Genomic DNA, 19,709 nt, shown 5'->3' on the forward strand with positions numbered 1-19,709 from the left:
TGATGCAACCAATTCTGGAAAGTTCAGAAAGTTCTAAATAGGCCAAGATCAACACATACATTTGACGATGACGTTCTAATTTACCTTTCTCTTGTGTCTGGCTTTTATATCTTAATTTCCAAATTAAACATTCAAATGACTAACATTTTTGGTATCTAAAAATAGTCAACGTCATTTTTCTAGGTCAAGGTGAATAGTTCGATTTTATTTCCTCAGTGACAAATTTGAGACGATTACTAGGGTTATTACAATAGTTTGATGGATAGGTATTTGCAAAGCTTTGGTAAATATTGACGAACAGGGTAGGAGTTTACATCTTTCGCGATACCTCTAGTATAAATATGATATAAGGTGTGGGCATTTGATTGATCAATCACACTTGACGAGACTGATCATACAGACATTAGAAAGAAGAATTAGGAATGCAATTTGTGTTCACTAATATATATCAGTTCATAACAGAAGTTGTCACAAGCAGCGAAAATCAATAATACCTTTTTCAAATATCCTGCAAATGGAGAGGTCCTTTTTGAGCAATTTTTTTCGTCTTCAACAATGAACACTCCCACCTATTTGTTATGGCATGCATCCTTCATGAATAAAAATGACGCAACTTTTGTGTCACTTGTCTACTAATTGTCATCTTGGATGTAACGATTGGTTGATTACGAAAAGATCTCCACAGTGTAAAGTGACTTTAGTGGATTCCTTTAAGATTTTTTTTCTCTCGATACTTTCTGACATCCTTCCGTTTTCAACGACTTCTGCATTCATCTTTACTTCTTTATTTCTGTCTATCTGTCTGTGTTTTTCTTCCTTCCCCTTCCTGTTTCTTCCATGACCATCTCTCTATATATTTTAATAATTTAAAATATCCCTTAATCGCCATATTTTTATCTGCTTCTCCTTTTCATTCAGTCTTCCTAACCCCCCCCCCCCCCCCCCCCTCCCCCGACCCGTCCCTCTATTTCCCCCTTTCTCCCGTTAAAAGGCAGTGCATTATCCATGGTTTTAATATCAATAGTCTTGCGTTCATATTCCGTATGATAATGTAATGAAAATGCAGATATATCTTATATCCATCCTTCACTGAATCAGTTTCCCTCCATAGACTTGCGCTAGCAAACTGTAAACTATTGAAGACAAAGATTTAATAACATATTAAAGTTTGAAATATGATTAAATTCAATTTATTAATCAGATCTAAACCAAGAAAAACGTCGTCTGCACCCACCTGGCTGGCCAGTAGCTAGAAGCCAGACAGGCTAAATATTTGACATTTTATGATGAATCATAAAACAATGGAAGTGGATTCACGTCTCTGGAGTGCTTCACAAACATTGCCAATTAGTTGTGCCAAAGCGGGTCATGATTGGAAGATAACAAATCACAGTTAACACAGATGCTGATAAAATTCACGATAACATCTGAACAAATCTGATAAAATATTCAAGAAGAAAAGAAAACAAAATCGAAAGTCCTCGTTAATGGAGACAGACAGTGTTTGAAGACAAGTGCCTCTTTGGAAGAAGAAACATTCTGATCTTAACGTAGTGTTTGTTTGCTATGCTTTGCGTTTTGGTATTGGTTTGAAAGATGAAATATTTTTGTATTAGTTTCCTGTTCGTACATCTACCAGCAATTATCATAATCTACCAAGTAACATCATCGATTGCAGGTGAGTTGTTTTTCTAATTATTCAATTGTAATTTTCGTTACATATTATTATACCTAACTCAGTTTTTGCTACAAATCATTTTTGTAGGATCATATCATTAATTCAAACTATACGATTTTATGCAAAAGGGAAAGGCAGTATTTTATATTTCATTAACCCTAATAAGGCCGGGGGGGGGCCATTATGGCCCCCCCCCCCTCCACAATTTTTCTGATTGCTCGGGAACGCATATGGATGGCGCCCCGCCGCTCGCTGACTTTTTTCTTTCAAGCCTTGCGCAACTTTTAAAATAATTTTTTTGAAAATCGGACCTACGGTTACAAGGTCACGTGACCTTTTGTCCTTGCATGTCAGCCTGAAAATCGCTCATTTTCGTGATTTGTGTACAAAACGTATGGCAAAGTCATTTTTTCCTAAAAACAGATCAAACATGGGTTATTGGGTCTTGATTAAAGTTTAGGTGGTTGTTTTGGGAATCAAAATAGTTGAAATGTAGTAAAATATGAAATAAAACAACAAAAACAATGAAATACATAAGTTAAAAAAACAATGAAATACATAAGAAATTATCAAAACAAGGGATAGCATAAGAAATAAGCTGGCTCTTCCAAATTTTTTGTCGTATTATTATTCAGAATGGTCTAATGAATATATCTAGTGAAAAAGAATGCTTAAATATGAATAATATATGATTTATGGGTAAAAATGTGATTTTTATGACTTTATTTGCATAAATTACCATAAATATGCAAATGAGTGAATTTTTCAAAAAATTGAAATGATCATATTATTCTTTACACTTCACTTGACATGTGTGCAAATTTTCGCGGCGATCGGCCGCTTCGCGGCCGAGATCTTAAGGGGGGGCCATAATGGCCCCCCCCGGCCCTACTAAGACTTCAAATAGCCCGGCCCTATTAGGGTTAAATATCTAATGCAATATGATGACCAATGTAAGTTGTCCCTCTTCCTCGATTACTACTAATACCATCAACTTGCATTAGCTCACTATGACAATGTAATGTTAAACCGCTTAAAAACGCTTTTATCCGATTTGTCAACAACAACAAATCGTTTAAAATTAAATTTATAATTTATTACCAGGAGATTATGATGATATCAATTACGCATAATTACGTTAAAAGATGGGAGTTGTTGCTACCTTTTAGAACAACGTCGATCTGGCGCTGCTCAGTGGCTGACGGGCTCACGATCAATTGGGCAAAAATAATTTCCGTTTCGGTTTAATAAAATTTGGAGTGGACTATTAGGCTATTATTATTATTACTATATCATGTTTTTTCTTTTTTGGCAGGTTGTATTCGACCAGAGATTATCGATCCAGACATCGAGCTCATCGATGACCTACCATTATACGACGATGGAGCAGTAGTGATTCTCTTGTGTGATACCAGTCAGAGTTATGTAGGTTATGGACCTACTGCGATGTACTGCTCAACCGATACATGGATACCAGACCCATCTTTAAGGGAGTGTAAAGGTAACATGAGTTGACAATTTAAGAGTTAAGAGTAAAATCAATATTAGAATGGATTTGAGGCAAGTATAAAACAAAATAATTGAAAATGGAGACATACAGTAAGGAGTAATAAGTGTAATTATGTAAAGGGGCAGTTTGGAAGGGAGAAGATTAAAGAGAAAACTAAATTTAAACAGGTTGGGGTGTAAGGAACTGAAAGGAAAAAACTAGAGAGAAAGGGGATGGGGATATAGAGAAAGAAAGGAAGAAAGCGAGAGAAAGAGAGAGAGAGAGAGAGAGAGAGAGAAGGAACGATAACATATCACATATAGGAAAATATTGAATCAAGTACCAACGTCAATATTCTTTCGAAATGTGAACATTTTTTTTATCATGTTTATTATTTGTGGTACTTTATGCTAGCTCCATGTAACGCACCAGTAGTGACTGCTGGCGTATTGCATTATGATGCTGGTTCGGGCAAGACGGGGGATGTATATCTCGATAATACAGCGATCCAGTTTGCATGTGAAGACACAGAAAGAACTACACTGTATCATGAGCAAGGATTGGAGAAAAGCATCTGCACTGACGGCAGCTGGGACTCCCGGGAAGCTCCCATTTGTGCAGGTAAATATGAAAAGTGTCTGTCCGATTTCACAATCTTCCCCTTTTGTTCTTTTTCGCAAGAAAGCAAATTGTGTTATTTTATTGAAGGGCATGTCTATTTATTCATTAAATATGACATCAGTTAACCAATTTACAAAAAACAAACACTTAATCGTATGACTGATATTCTAGTAGTACATCCTAGTAAATCTTGAATCTTGAAGCAAATATTTCGCATCACCTTGGTATCAAAGATTTAACAGCGATACTACATTGTTATAATTGCCCTAAAAGCCCCTAATAATTTTGTTCGTGCTTTTAATTTGCAGAGAGTTGCACGGCCCCGCCAAACGCCGTACCATCCGGACTATTTCGGAATATGATAGAGGTCACGTTTGCGTGTGATCCGGGATTCCAGCCAATTGGACAAACTGAATTTATTTGCATTGACGGGCAGTGGAACGGCGAATTTTCTTGCGAAGGTAATGACCCTAGGGTCTGAAGACCATAACCCTAGCCCTAACAGAATCCCTAGCGCTAATCCTGATCCTAACTCCAAAATGCGCGGTGTGATATGCTGCAGATAAACTGATATTTAATTGGTAGTTATGCATTATCCAGAAAACTTACTAAATGAAGCATCACTGAACAATTGCAGAAAGCCGACCCTCCCCTGGAAGAAATAGCGCTCTATTTCCGCAATCTCGGTGCAAAACTAAAATGATGTAGTATAGGCATCAGTAAAAACAACGAAACGCTTCAAAATGTAATGTTTAATGTTCGTCATACTGGAATACTTTGAGTGTTTTTGGCGCCATTGCGTTATGCTCTTATTTACTGAATGCTTTTGTGTGCCATTTTTACAGGGTATGACTATAGAATACAACTAAACATGCTAAAGCATATATCAACATATTCTGGCTTACGTCTGTAATTTTACATAATTTTTTTTTTTGTTGGTTCCCGGACATTTGTCTTTCTTTGTTTATTCAAGAAATAGTTCATTTGAACATACAGTGGTTAAAGCCCCCCCCCCCCCCCAAAAAAAAAAAAACAACAACAACAACAACAACAACAACAAAAACGCTCCAACAAAGGGGCAATCTTACATCAATATGTTATTTTTTGTATCGTTGTCATTACTTGTTTGTATTGTTTTAGTTTTAGCTGTTTAGGCAAGAAGATACGAAACCTATCAGTTGTTATTGTCACACTTAAATAACTAAAAAATACACAGTATACAGATTTAATTTAATTGAATTGAAATGATAATGGTTTTATTGAGAATAAAAGAACAACAATGCATCGCGGCCTACACGGCCGAATTGGGCAATGTTTTTCATATGTAAAATACAATATATGAAAACATTCATATCAAATAACATCAAATTAATGAACTGAGCTTGAATAAGCAAATTGTTAAAAAATAAAATTTAACTTTAAAATTCTTATTTCTTATTATTTGATCTCCTTAACTCAATATCTGTACAAGAATTATTATATGATATGTATTTATGCAGCTATTCCGTCGGATGAGCCAATGACTGAAAGGCTAATGACTGAGAAACCGCAGCGTGAACAGACTACCAAACAACCTGCTACAACAGATCCACCTATTGGTAAGTGTCATTTGTAGGAATGACATTCAAAAAGTGACGTAAAAGAACTAGATACATGTTAAAAAGTAGACGTATGGTAATGTTGATTGAACAATTTCGATTCGAAATCTTCACCTTTTTATTCATGATGCATAATTCTTCGGATTATTTTTGTACATAATCAATCTGTTTTTTCTTTCTCCCATATTTCAGAATATCACCAGTATTAATACCGCAAATAGCTAAAGTCTTGCATGAGTTGTGTAACGAAAGAGCTAAAATAAATACGAAGCAGAGCAGAGAGAGAGAGACACGAATGAAGTGAATGTAATGTTAGGTTTATCTAACTATGAGCTAAAACAAACTGCTTGAGAGTTTTGAGGACTTATGAGAAAAGTCCTGCAACTTTTCTAAAAAGAACATTTCTTTTTTAAATGTCACAGTTTGTTTATTATAATCCAGCAAAGGCCAACAGATTTGATAACAAATACATCCTATTTGAATAATTTAATTTATTTACAATCATTGGGATATTACATGTCTCCATGTTGACGTACCTCACGGTTGTTGTCTGTTTTCTTCACATCGTTAAGTGTGCGATTTCCCGGACACTGCTTTGCTCGATCCAGATGCCATCGTCAGTCCAATGCAAGATGGTTACACTCTCTTTAGTCTTATTGAGCTAAGCTGTGGTGGCACTGAACTAACTACCAGTGATGGACCAAGCCGATTTGCTTGCTACAATCGTGGCATGTGGTTACCGTCAATTGAAGATTTTAAATGTTATCGTAAGTGCCTATATGTTCCGTTATATATTTCCAACTATAGCCACATACTACACCAAACTACAATATGATTATATTCTTGTTTTTATGAATAATTGATTTACGTGCATCATTATCATGATCAGCATGTATCAGTGTTATTCCATACATAGTAAGCTAACTAGACATCTAGTTTGCTGTTGTGTAATTAAGCCCCTATTCTGTAAATCCTAAAAAAAATTAAGTTGTCAATACATCAATCAATGATAATTATATAACAATAACAAAGGAGCAATGAAGATACAAACCTTTTAAAATATCTGTATTAAAACTAAATTTATTATTGTATTCACGTTATATATTGCTCTTCTTCTATACCTATTTCAGGACCATGCAACGCCCCATTGGCTAGTCCAAACGTGGAATACATTACTCTAGAGGGTCAAAACGTGGACGAGTTATACAGCCATAATGCAGTTATAGATTTCATCTGTAAATCTGAGAAACAATCGCTCTATGGTCCTTCCTTGGTGTCATGCTATGACGGCGAGTGGAATCCTCAACAGGTACCGACGTGTGAAGGTGAGGACTTCTCATTAGGTAGCTGGGCAAAATATAGTGACATGAACAGAAATGCATAATTGTTGAAAACCATAATTATATCGCACATTATGTTTACCTACATCATGTGAGCTAGTAAATAAATATACTATCTCAATGAGGCTTTCTATTGGTAAAACTTACATTTGGATTTGTTAAAACCAGAACTTCTATTAAGGTAATATTACTATCTGGTATGGCTTTGGGGTACCGGACGTTTCTCTCTTTGCCACTTCATTTCACAACGCCAAAACGATTCCGAACTGAAAATATAACCGGCAGCATATTGACGATTAAAGAAAGAATTTGTTCTGTCTGCTCTTTAGTCGGCCTATTCGGTGTGACTGGGGTATTTAGGTATGGGGATAATTGTATAGCGACTTGTATGCACACACCAGTTTATCTTCAACGATTACCATCCGGATATTTACCCTTAAGAGAATAATCGATTTTAGGTTAAGTTTTTAAGCATAATTTTTATTTAGATGATCCATTACTTATAGCATATGTAATAAAGCAATTGTATGTGAGTCTCTAAGTTTAATTTGAATTACGTAATAATGGTTGTTTGCATTTCAGACTGCGTCAGTAATTAACTTGAAGCAAAAATATTACCAGAAACCAAGCAATGAAAACTATAGTCTAGGGTTTGTTTCTTTTCTTTTTAGATGTGAATCCATTTGAACTAAAATTTAAAATAACCCATATTGACGGCTCCCCGGCAACGTACAAGACCGACTATGCAGATGACGAGTCACAAACCTTTATCGAGATGGAAACAGAGCTCGTTCATGCGGTAAGTTTATTAGTATAATTTAATTCTAGATAATATGATAACACGTATAAATATAGCGATACATATTGCTATGAACAAAGAAAGTGTATTAGCATTATTCAATTTTCGATAATAGTATAGTTGGTATGAATAAAGCAAGACATCACAACTGATAATACCTAGTATCCAAATAAATGAACATGAGGATATATTTACATTGAATACACTATTTTGGAATTAGACTAATGCATGGATTGAAAGGATAATACAATGATGATGACGACGACCATAATGCTAACAACGATGAAAAAATGTCTAATATAGATAAATAAACAAACAAATACAATAAACATATATATTTATAACAATATTGCATTACTTGCCATGGTGGCTTCACTAGTATGTATATGTACTCTTCAAAGGGGCCTGCAATTAGCCTTCATACAAGCATTGCTAGTTTACATTATCTATACCTTGATTCAGATCGAGAGACAGATTTGGGTTAAGCACTTTGCCCATTGGTGACGAACCCATGATTGTTTGTCAAGCCAAGAGCCTTCACCAATATACCACAGTGCCCTAAACTATTCAAATTTAAAATTCAAATTGTCAGTATTGGTCTAAAAGGAAATTCGTTCTGTTAACTCATAGCGAGAAAAAAAGATAAAATGTACATGTGACATGATACATACAACATATACCAGTGCATAGGACCAATAAAACAAATTAAACCAATGACCAGACTGACCCCTTTCTCTCTTTTTCTCTATGACATCAACACCTATTTGCCCACCAGATTGAGACGATCTACACACTGTTGGATGGTTACCTGCTTTCAAAAATAGTCTCCTTCTCAGACCCTGGTACGAGTGGATTAGACGTCTGCGCAGTCGTTTTTATCGATAAATCATCAGTTTCCGGTACCCTTGAAGAGGTCAGTGCCGAGACTGATCGGATCCTAGGTCAGAGTGCAACCATCGATGGACTGTCTTTCCGCTTTACTCTCGATGGTGCATCGGTTCTCGTCTCTGGTTAGTGAACAGAAATCGTTGTCGTATGTATAGATTCTTTGCCTTGATCTTTATATCGTCGTCCGAAAGGCATCTTTTTTATTCCATAATTTGACATATGTTGCTTCTATGGGCTGAAAATGATTTCATTTAAGATGAAGATTAATTGCGTGATACGCAGTCCTAATACATTGAATATCAGTGGAAGGTCATTGTCTGTAATTATATATTTGGCCAGGAAATTAAAGGGACCAGGTGAGTGTTTCGCAAAAACTAAGATCGCCTTTAAGTCGGACTTAACTATGGTAGGCCATTCATGCCATTGTTTTCTGTAATGGCATTGGTTTCTCAAGGGAAGTACAAATCGGGGTCACATAACTACAGAATTTACAATTTTTGATCATTCATTATTGAAGGAAAAAAATAGTATATTAAGATCATAATTGAGATACCAATGGTGAAAGCAACTAGTGGCATGAATGGCCTGCCCTAGTTAAGTTCAACTTAAAGTCGATCTTAGTCTTTGTGAAACACTCCACAGGAATGTAATTAGTCGAATCCACGTTACGTTACAGAACCATGTGAGATACCCGATCTTCTTGAGGGCATCGTATTTGAATCTTCAAATGAGCCCTTGGAGAATGTCTGGTACCCTGACAGTACAACCTTCAGTCTATCATGCGGAGATGAGGACTACATCATTGATGGACCAACGCAACTGGTATGCGAGAATGGAGCTTGGGTGCCTGAAGGAGAACCAATCTGTATCGGTATTATCATTGATTTTAAATGCAATATTATTTTGGTTGTAGGATGTAAATTAAGAAAATATATATGTAAAATAAAATCAGAGAAGTCTTGTATTGTTAAACCGATGATATTGCAAAATTATTTATATTATTAAGGTATGAAACTGTTTGTAACGGATGTACTTCTGATATACACTACAATGCATTAAATAAAATGACAGGCTCGAAAAAACGAGGATGACATATGCCTTGAAATGTGTAAATATGTATTTTTCAAACTGGAATATATGCATTTTAATATGATTATTCCCCCTTTCCACATCAAATAGAACTACAAACGACATCAACCGCTGATGTAACGGAAACGCTTCGTCAGACGACCCCGATCGCTGAAACTACAGGTATGACGCAACAAACACAGAGCACGGATGTTCAAAGTGAATCACCTCTCATTTCAGCAATGTCCACCTCAGCATTCACAACGTCAACATATACCCTAGAACCACACGATACCACGACACCACTGCAGACAATATCAGAAATATCTTTCTCAGACATGACAACACATATATCAGCCAGCCAAGCTACAACTATCCTGACAGTAGAAACGACTGAAGTATTGACAACGCCAGAGGGGGAGATAACGGCTACTGAAGATTCCAAGTTAACCGAGTTCTTAAGCACTTACGGCAATGATTTTACGACTTCAGGCAGTTTGGGCTATACTGCTTCCACTGTCACGCTTAACAGTGTGGACGATGTAACAACATATGAAACAGTTCGTACAGATACTTCGGTGCGAACAGACCATACAACAAGAGCGACAGACAGGGGAATATCTGATTGGCCTACAAGTTTTATTCCAACGACTGGTGACCAAACATCATTTCGAACCACACGAATTTCATACAGCAGTACAGATAGTACAACAGCGACAGATCCGAACCCCACGACGGATCTGCAACCTACGAAAGAAGTCTCAACATTAATCAGTAGTGTGTCCCCAACACTGTTGCATACAGATGGGACCTTCACGTCATCCGATGCTAGTGAGCCAACTAGATTAATGACTAAATCACCAATTCCACTAGAGACAACATATGAGGAACAATCGGCTACCACGCGAACTGGAAAGAGTACTGATTCATTAACTACTAGTGATGAAGTATATACGGGTACTTTTTCATCTTCAACATCAGGACCCACTTTGGGTACGGAGAGACTCTACACGATAACAGAATTAACAATGGCCAACACAGAAGAAGAGATAACGACACATAACATAGAACCGACTATAGAAACTTCGACTCCATTAACCTCATTTCCACAGACGCCGAGTCGAACCAATACTGATAACATTGGGTCACCTAAAGCAACTGATTCAATATCACAAACTGCCCTTGCCTCAATAACCGGTTCCTCTGAATCATCGGATGTCACAACTTCTAATGCACCAACTGAATCTGATACAAATTTTGTTACAACGGAGTTCCTTGCAACAAGTTTGTCTGACACTGAAGCTTTATCTACTACTTTAGATTCTATCTCTAATTTGGAAACTTCCCAAACAACTCAAGGATCTACAAAGGACAGTATCAGTACAAATAAAGTGCAAAATACGACTTACCAAGAGACGAGTCGTCTTTCAACCAATGGTCCTTCGAGTATTCCGACTGATTTGATGACGACATCTCCTGATGAACAGTTTACAGAAAATGCACTGACTTCGCGTATAACGGCAACTGACTCTACGACAGATGTTACAAATGTAGTGTTGACGACAGCAGGAGAAAAAACAGTGGAGACGACTGACATGTTCTCGTCAACGATAACAGAAGTAACAATGACCAACACAGAAGAAGAGGCAACGACAGATAACTTAGAACCTACTCTAGAAAATTCGACTCCATTAACCTCATTTCCACAGACACCGAGCCGAACCAATACTGTTGGCATTGGGACACCTGAAGCAACAGATGTTGCCTCCCGATCTGATTCAATATCACAAACTACTCTTGTTTCAATGACTGGTCCCACTGAGTCGTCGGATATCACCACTTCGAACGCACCAACTGAATCCTTTACTCAAATTCTTATAACCGAGTTCCTTGCAGCAAGTTTGCCTGACACTGAAGCTTTATCTACTACTTTAGTTCCAATATCTAATTCGGAAACTTCCCAAACAACTGAAGGATCTACACAGGACAGTATCGGTTCAACATCAGCTATCACCCATGTGACCCAGTTCCATGCTACTATAGAAGAGACAGAAGCCAGTATGACAAGAACAACTAAGCTTGGAAATGAAGCAACATCCCAGATGTTGACTGAGTGGGCTTCTCTTACCACGGTCTATTCAGATGAAACAACAGTGACTGATTTACTTACAACTGTGAGAAGACCCGTAACATATACTACCGAAGCATATAGCACCGACCATCCTACTGATGAACCCTTCAAAACAGGTTCAGCACGGACAATGACACGAAGTGATGATCCGACAACGAGCGAGATCACAGAAACAACAAAAGGTGTTCTGAAGACTACTCCCCACTTTACGTCCACTTTTAGAATGAACTCCCATGCTCTCACTACCTCCCAAGACACCCAAACTGCAGAAGAATTATCAACATCAGCATTCTTTCATCCGTCAACATTAGCACCAACAGAAGGGGGTTTGTTTTCTACTCATGAAACAGTGAGTGCAGTCAGTGACGAGGTGACGGATAGTGATTTAGTAACATCTCACAGCGCTACCACTCCTGATTCATTTGAACAAACGACACGCATGCCTGGAGATCGAACGGCTTCTATGAAATTTACTTCAACAGAGGCAAGTCGGGAGACATCATCCATGATAACAGATCTGAAGACGGATTCAAATGAAGGATATTCAACAGCAACACAGCAAACAGAAGGTTCGACGGATGTTGGTACGACGATGAAAACAATGAATTCAATTACCCCAGTAGGTCGACTGACTGAAAAGAGAACGACTCAAATTAAAACAACGGCTTGGAAAACAACTGAAAATGACTTGGAGACGGAAGATGGTGTTTCTTCCCCAAGTGTGATGATAACAGCGGATGAAAGAACGACAGAGGACTTTACGGCAAGAACAACGAGTAGCCGGAAAACAAGCGGGATCACACCAACTGTAGACGATATGTCGTCAACGACAGAAAAGGAGACGACCTTTGAAAGAACGACAGAGGACATTACGTCCAGAACAACGAGTAGCCTGACAACAAGCGGGATCGCACCAACTGCAGACAATATGTCGTCAACGACAGAAAAGGAGACGACCTTTGAAAGAACGACAGAGGACATTACGTCCAGAACAACGAGTGGCCTGACAACAAGCGGGATCACACCAACTACAGACGATATGTCGTCAACGACAAAAAAGGAGACGACCACACAAGATAACTCATCAGAAATGATTTTCTCAAGGACAACAGCGAAACAAGTGAATAATTATCAATCGACTACAGATGATGGCACCATTTCAGCAGACTGGACGACAGCTGAATATATCGCTACAGAGTCGCCTACATTGCCTACTGCGACCATGACGATCGGTTATGCTTCAACAATCGATGCTACGACTGGAGATGTTACATCCACTCTTCATCATCTGACATCTACCAAAGATATGCCATCATCTTCAATGGTAACCTACGCAGACACAAGCAATCCCACGCCTAAACATACAGTGCAGACTACGACGTATCAAGAAGAGAGTAGTCTTTCAACATATGTCCCTTCGAGTACTCCGACTGATGTGATGATGACATCTGCTAAAAATGCACTGACTTCACGTATAGCAGCAACCGAAACTACAACAGATGTTACAAATGTAATTTTGACGACAGCTGCAGATAAAACAGTGGAGACGACTGACATGTTCTCATCAACAGTCAAAGAAAATACACCCGGAATTACGGATAGTATATCCAGCAGCCAGGAAACAGTGGCACCACAAACGGACACGGATACCGTGACACCAGCCACAGCTGAAGCAACGGAAGGGGGTCCTTCCACTCAAATACACTCACAAGGTATGTGAACGTAGCATTAGTCATAATCAATAAAACTTCAATGAAAATGCTGCAAACCATACATGCAATATCGTGATTGTGTTTTGCCTATCCGCCAATTTTATTCTTGTATTTCAAGGCAATATCACTCCGTCAGTATAAAAGCAAAATGCCATTTCATCCAACATGTCGAACGTAATTTAAGTCAATTAGTCATTTGCTGTAATGTTTTAAAACAAGACAGGCTTAATTCTGATTATTGCAATAACCTTTTTTTTCAACGTTGTACATCAGAGCCTTGCAAGAGCTGTAATCCAGAAACTGAGACATGTTTAGACGGACGATGCGAATGTAGACCAAGCAAATATAGAGTTTTCTCCAATGATGAATGCTCAGGTGAGAACCTTTAATTTGTTATGTAGAATTCATGCTCGAGGCATAATGCAGAAGAACCGGAGAAGAGGCTATTTTGTAGCTATCCAGCGTATTCTATCAAAAATGATGGGAAGTTACAAAAATGTAAATAAACCTGACAGTACTATGTAGTTATAAAAGGGAGGTAACCGTTCTTTATAAGTAATTAGCATGATGAGAATGTAGCCCCATCTTTGGGAGAAAACTCTTAAAGCACATCACAGTTCACAATACAAAATAAACTCTACCTATTTAAATGCTAATATAATTTGACATAAAGGATAATTGTGTCGTGTTTTTTCAATTGCTATCTTATATATTAGCGTATCTCTCTTTAATTTATTTCATTTTTTGCAGAAACAAAATCCTTCACCTTGACGTTTAGAATCTTGTTGATCGAACAAGGTCAAGCCATCTTCAACAATGACCTTCTGGACAAACAGAGCTCTGCCTATCAAATACTGCAAGGAGATCTCGTCAAGTCGGTACGGTGTGAATTCAATAGTTGTGCCAATGTGATATTTGTGAATACGAGTATAGAAAATAGTCTGTGTATATCAAGACCATTATTGACATCGCTGCAAAGCTCATTTTTCAATAACACAATACTAGTCTTGACATACCTAACTATTTGCTTCACTCTTAGCTGAAAGAAACTCTACTACATTCGGAGAGATTGAGTAGTGCTATCTATATACAAAAAAAAACAACTTACAACTTAATAATTATGATATGAGGGACGTCACAAGGAAGATCCATTGAACATCAAAGTGAACAATCAGATGGAACGTGGCGAAAAAACAGTAAATAAGACGAACAGGAGCTGAATGAAAGTTGGCATACACTAAGGTTAAACCCTAAACCTGGTAGGACACTAGATAACAGATGAAAACCTTACCATTATAATCATATTGAGACATGTAACACGAGTAACAATGTAGAGTTCGTACTATTATCTTTTATCGGATGTTGATGAAAATTGAAATTAGATGATGAAAGATTTTAACCTGAAACGCATCTCTCGCAGCTCAAGCTTGAAATTTTATCGTTGGCAAGTTTTTATGAAGCTCCATTAACAAACTTTCAAGACAAGTCAAATCTGCACAAGAGCGTGAGTGATATGAAGATATCATAAATACCATTTTTCCTTTTTGTGACCTAGATCAATTCAATATTTGATGACTTACCGAGCTTTCTAGGATCAGAGATCTTCTCTTTCCAATCTGGGAGCATCATCGCTACCTCTCTGGTTTACTTCAATTCAAATTCACTCGTCACCAATGATAGTCTGACTAATCATATTGATGACGTCTTGACAACTGATGAATACACAATCAGTAGTAACTCGTCATACACATTAGATGCTAGTAACCTTGTCATTCAGGGTAAGTATCATGAGAGGCGTTTGACTATTTCAATTGATAAATTACAGTTACCCTTGTTAAATAGATCTAGCATGATGTACAACTGTTTCGCATTATAATTATAGGAGCCTTAGTTCAAATATGACATTCATTTTTTTCGCGCACTATTATAAATTTTTAAACCAAAATAGACCACGATGACATATTAAAACATTGTGAAAAACATATGTCGTTAATGACTTAATTAGTCATATAACAAGAAAGAAAACATGATAATCATATTTTATTTGATTCCGCGAGGCTTTAAATAATTCTTGCCAAGCCTACGATGATATTCATTTCTGCACCATTGATATAATCAAAATTAATATTATACTGTATGATTTGAGGCATAATGAATACCTGCTAAATGTGTATATCGTTCAGCTACCAACGAGTGCTCACTCGGAACAGATGACTGTTCGCCTTTTTCAACCTGTTCTGATATCGACAAAGAGGGCTTCAACTGCACCTGTATTGAGGGATATACTTCAATATCTATCCCTTCAGGCCTGCATTGTGAAACAGGTACTAGTTATTTGCATGTTTCTGAATCAGGAAATAGTCCTTTTCTAATTGATGACTTCGATACGAAAGATAATAAATGAAGGGCGAAACTGAAAAAAAAAAACAGATAACGTATAAGAAATAGATATTAAGTTGATAATGGATTCCCATTTTGATTGCAGTTTGAAAACCATGGACTAACCCAATAAATCAATAGGAAGAAAACATAGGAAAACAGATGAACACCTAAAATCTTGACTGACTATGTAACTTAAGTTCAACGGAAATGGTGACATCACTTTCATTAATTCATATTCGTATATAAATCTCTAAAATAATTACTGTCATAGTATGCACTCCTTTTTGATGACCACACAAACTCACTCAAAATTAAATTATGAATCGCACTCACACAGAAAAAAATTAATGTACACTTGATTGTTGTTGTCAGATCATCATACATTGAAAAGAACTAACTGATGATAATAATACCAGTGATATTTGTATTGATTTTGTTGTTGTTGTTATTATTGTTTCTTTTTCTGTTTCCTATTTGGTATCAATTTCTGTCAATAGTGACAACTACATATACGACTGAAGACCTGATTACGAGTACTGTGATGGCTAATGGAAACTCACCCTCAATAGGTAGGCATGTATGCATCTTGGTAAATCATAGCAACCTCTAACTTTAATTGGAGAGGGGAGACATATAGACAGGATATGAAAGAGAAAGATGAAGAAAGAGAGAAAGAAAGAGATGTTGAGATAAAGAGAGAGAGAGAGAAGAATAAAAGGAAAGAGACCGCCCTATTTTACTCTGCACACACTTTCAATGTTGCTGTTTTTAAGGTTTGTTTCAATGATAAGTTTCCGTCGGAAATAACAGTCCTATGCAAATTACGAACATTAAACTAGTTTAACTTAACTAATTTCATTCGCACTGCATTGAATTGTAAAATGTATAGTCAATTTTACGTTTCTTGTACAAAAAGAAAGAAGAGAGACAAAACCTGTGTGGGTGCATATGGTCTACTTATGTCTCTTTACTATATAAATTGTAAAAACAAATGTAATCTTTGGACTTGATACATTTTTGTTATTTCTTTTGTTTCTCTCTTCTTCTTTTTTAGCTACATGGATCTTGATTACAGTGTCGGTCGTTGGAGGCGCCTTTATTATCTTTCTGCTGGTATCGCTTATATGTGTAATCAGGAAATCATCTAAAAGAAAGATCACGCACCCTGAAGAAACATTGGTTGTACCAAAGGCTAAAAAGGACAATAAGGTAAATGTTGTAACTTAATGACTTATGTCGCAAAATATCTAACTTCAATCGGTTAATGATTAAACATATTTCAGTTTTCAATAAGTTAAAACAATTTTCTGGAGAAACATGTGGAAAATGTACATGAGACAACTATTTTGTTAATAAAGTTACACAACCAAATAGGAGCCCATTAATCCCAGGCAATTTGCTTACATATTTTTACAGCGAAACATGATGGATACATCAACAGTGATGTCAATATTTATGCTGTGTTCATTATTTGGGACAATAAACTGTTCATTCTGATAAAATGTTATTTTGAAAAAGGAAAATGTTTGTATAATTTAACCAGTATACTGAAATCACAATAGATAATTAGAAGGGACTAACAAAATTAATTTCTTTTATTGCAATAATCAACATGAGTTCATATGTTTCCTTGTCCAAAATAAAAGCAGGAATTATGCGTGTCTTTTTTTTCCTTAAACTATTTTTCTCATTCTAGTTGGAGGCTTATCGCGGCTACTACACGTCTTTCAACGAATCAATTGACGAGTCAACAGATTACGTGGAGGATACAGCGTTATGATGGTGACTACATTTACATGATCCATTAAAATTATAGTCATGTTCCAGATACCGCAAGAAGTTATGTGACGGGTCCTAGATTCCCTTCTTGCATGGGGGTGGGGGGGGGGCATGTCCTAACATTATAATAAAGTGAAGGAAGTGAGGGAGAGAACGAGAGAGAGAAAGAGAGAGATACACATATATATAGGTAAATAGATAGGTAAGTAGGTAGGTATAGAGATAAAAGAGAGAGAGAGAGAGAGAAAGAGGCGGGTCAAACATTTGGCCGTGGGCACATTAGGACCAGAAATATAACTTTAGAATATTGACCACTGAGCTGTTATCGCCGGAGCATGTGTCGCAAGCAGTAAGAACATTTTCTACACAACTTCCTTCTTATCATGTTATTCAAGGTTGAACAAAACATGTAGGTAGTTGCTTAAAACTCTGCCATCACATTATGATAATTTATATAACATTGTTTCACTGTAAAGGATAGACTGATATGAAATAAATCAAATACAATAATCTTTCCATCACATACAAGACATTTGACACGTAATGTCTCTGATTAGATTATCACGTGTAATCTGTTTACTTTGTATCGCGTACTTTCATCTCCATTGAGTCAATAAGTACAGTAATATATTGTGGATTTATTGTTCTGTTCGTGTTTCTTTTCGCCATTCGTAAATGTGTACGATGTAAATAGACTTATGCTGTATAACTGAATTATCTCATTTGTGTTTCACTCTTTTTGTTCTTAATTTGTCGTTAGAGTCAGTTTTGGTTCTGCAAATTTAATTAATAACGTTTGCTTCGATTTGGTTGACATGTAATAAACTATTGATATGTATCTATGAATTCTAAAAGAAAACAAATGTATATACAACACTGTATGTCGATTAACGTTTGTTTATCATCACCTCCATTTATGGCATGATCTATTGATGTTAATGTAAATAAGATTTGCAAACAATAAAATAGGAATCAAAGGTTACTGTGTTTATTTGATTTGACAATATACAAATAATACATGTTTTCGAGTGCACTAATTAAAATACCATGCACGCAGTTCAAGGCACATTAGGAACATGAACGAGACATGTCGAGTTAATTGTCCATCTAATTGTGACTTAACCAAGTGCAGTGTATATCACTAATGCACTAGCTGAAAACATGTATCATTTTTTTAATAAGATGGGTCTACAACATAAAATTAGAGTCGAGAAGTTGACCGCTGTTATCCCCAATGTACAAGCCCCGTGCATATGGTGAAAATCATGCACGTACACGTGACCGTTTCGACGTTTCTCATTGGCTACACTATGTCTTGATCTAATTTTATATTGATCAATTACAGTTCATAATATCTTGAATATCCCTCTGCCCACTGCTTAAATAGGTGTTTAAGAGTCTCAATGCACAGTGTATGTAATTTATCATCTGAATCTGCTCATAGATTTTCATTTGCCAGTAAACGATGTAAATTGATGTAAGATTTGCATATCGAACATGTCTAAATCTATGGTCACACATATAAAAAGTAGCCTGCTCGGCGGCCGGGCGGCGAGTTTTTAGCCAATTTCGCCCGGGCACCGCTTGTTTTTAGGGCATCGCTCGACGGAGAACGCTCGGGTATCGAGAGTATTTTGGTGACCCGTCGATCACCGGCCGGCCGCCGGGCAATTTCTTTAAAATCAGTGGGTGGCCGGTGGTAGACTGCTCGGGAATCGATGGGTCATCAGTCGGTAACTGCCGTAGAAAAATTGATAGGGCACCGCCTAGGCATCGCTAGGGCTCTACATCCTGCTCGACTTCTCCAAAAATCGCTGGGCGATGCCTAAATTCCAGCGGCGACCGAACAGGCTACTAATCGGTCGGTCGCCGCTCTGAGTTGTGACCATAGCTTTATGCATGGTCGATAGGATGCGAAAGCTAATGTGGTTTGATTAGCAATGGCGCTTGCAAAATGGCGACTGGCTGGAATACTCCCCAGGGAGTGGAGAATGTGCATACCTTGTGTGTGGGTAAGCATGAATCCGATGACCGGGGTAATAGTATATATATATATATGTAAAGCGCATTGAGAGGCCTGCGGTCCTGAAATGCGCTATATAAGGACGAACTATTATTATTATTATTAAAATGGGTCGATAGGTTTCAAATTCGTTGTACTAAATCGAATTTCCCCTTGAACCTTAACTAATTACAAGAAAATTTAAGAACCGGATTTTCACCA

The 19,709-nt window shown here is 37.1% G+C and overlaps 1 protein-coding gene across 1 annotated transcript; it reads left to right on the forward strand.

Annotated features, from left to right (window-relative positions):
* Positions 1-1,392: 1,392 nt before the first annotated feature.
* On the forward strand, positions 1,393-19,321 carry LOC100889521 (mucin-3A). Its single transcript, XM_030987564.1, has 18 exons — positions 1,393-1,678; positions 2,994-3,179; positions 3,582-3,788; positions 4,097-4,249; positions 5,288-5,386; positions 5,959-6,153; positions 6,517-6,711; positions 7,398-7,525; positions 8,301-8,535; positions 9,090-9,284; positions 9,593-13,324; positions 13,598-13,699; positions 14,075-14,202; positions 14,880-15,102; positions 15,508-15,648; positions 16,204-16,275; positions 16,761-16,915; positions 17,403-19,321. The coding sequence occupies exons 1-18, from the start codon at positions 1,597-1,599 to the stop codon at positions 17,484-17,486; spliced, it is 6,312 nt and encodes a 2,103-aa protein (XP_030843424.1). The 5' UTR covers positions 1,393-1,596; the 3' UTR covers positions 17,487-19,321.
* The last annotated feature ends 388 nt before the right edge of the window (positions 19,322-19,709 follow it).

The sequence above is a fragment of the Strongylocentrotus purpuratus genome, unplaced genomic scaffold, assembly GCF_000002235.5.
Source record: "Strongylocentrotus purpuratus isolate Spur 01 unplaced genomic scaffold, Spur_5.0 spur5_scaffold_16, whole genome shotgun sequence".
Lineage (NCBI taxonomy): Eukaryota > Metazoa > Echinodermata > Echinoidea > Camarodonta > Strongylocentrotidae > Strongylocentrotus > Strongylocentrotus purpuratus.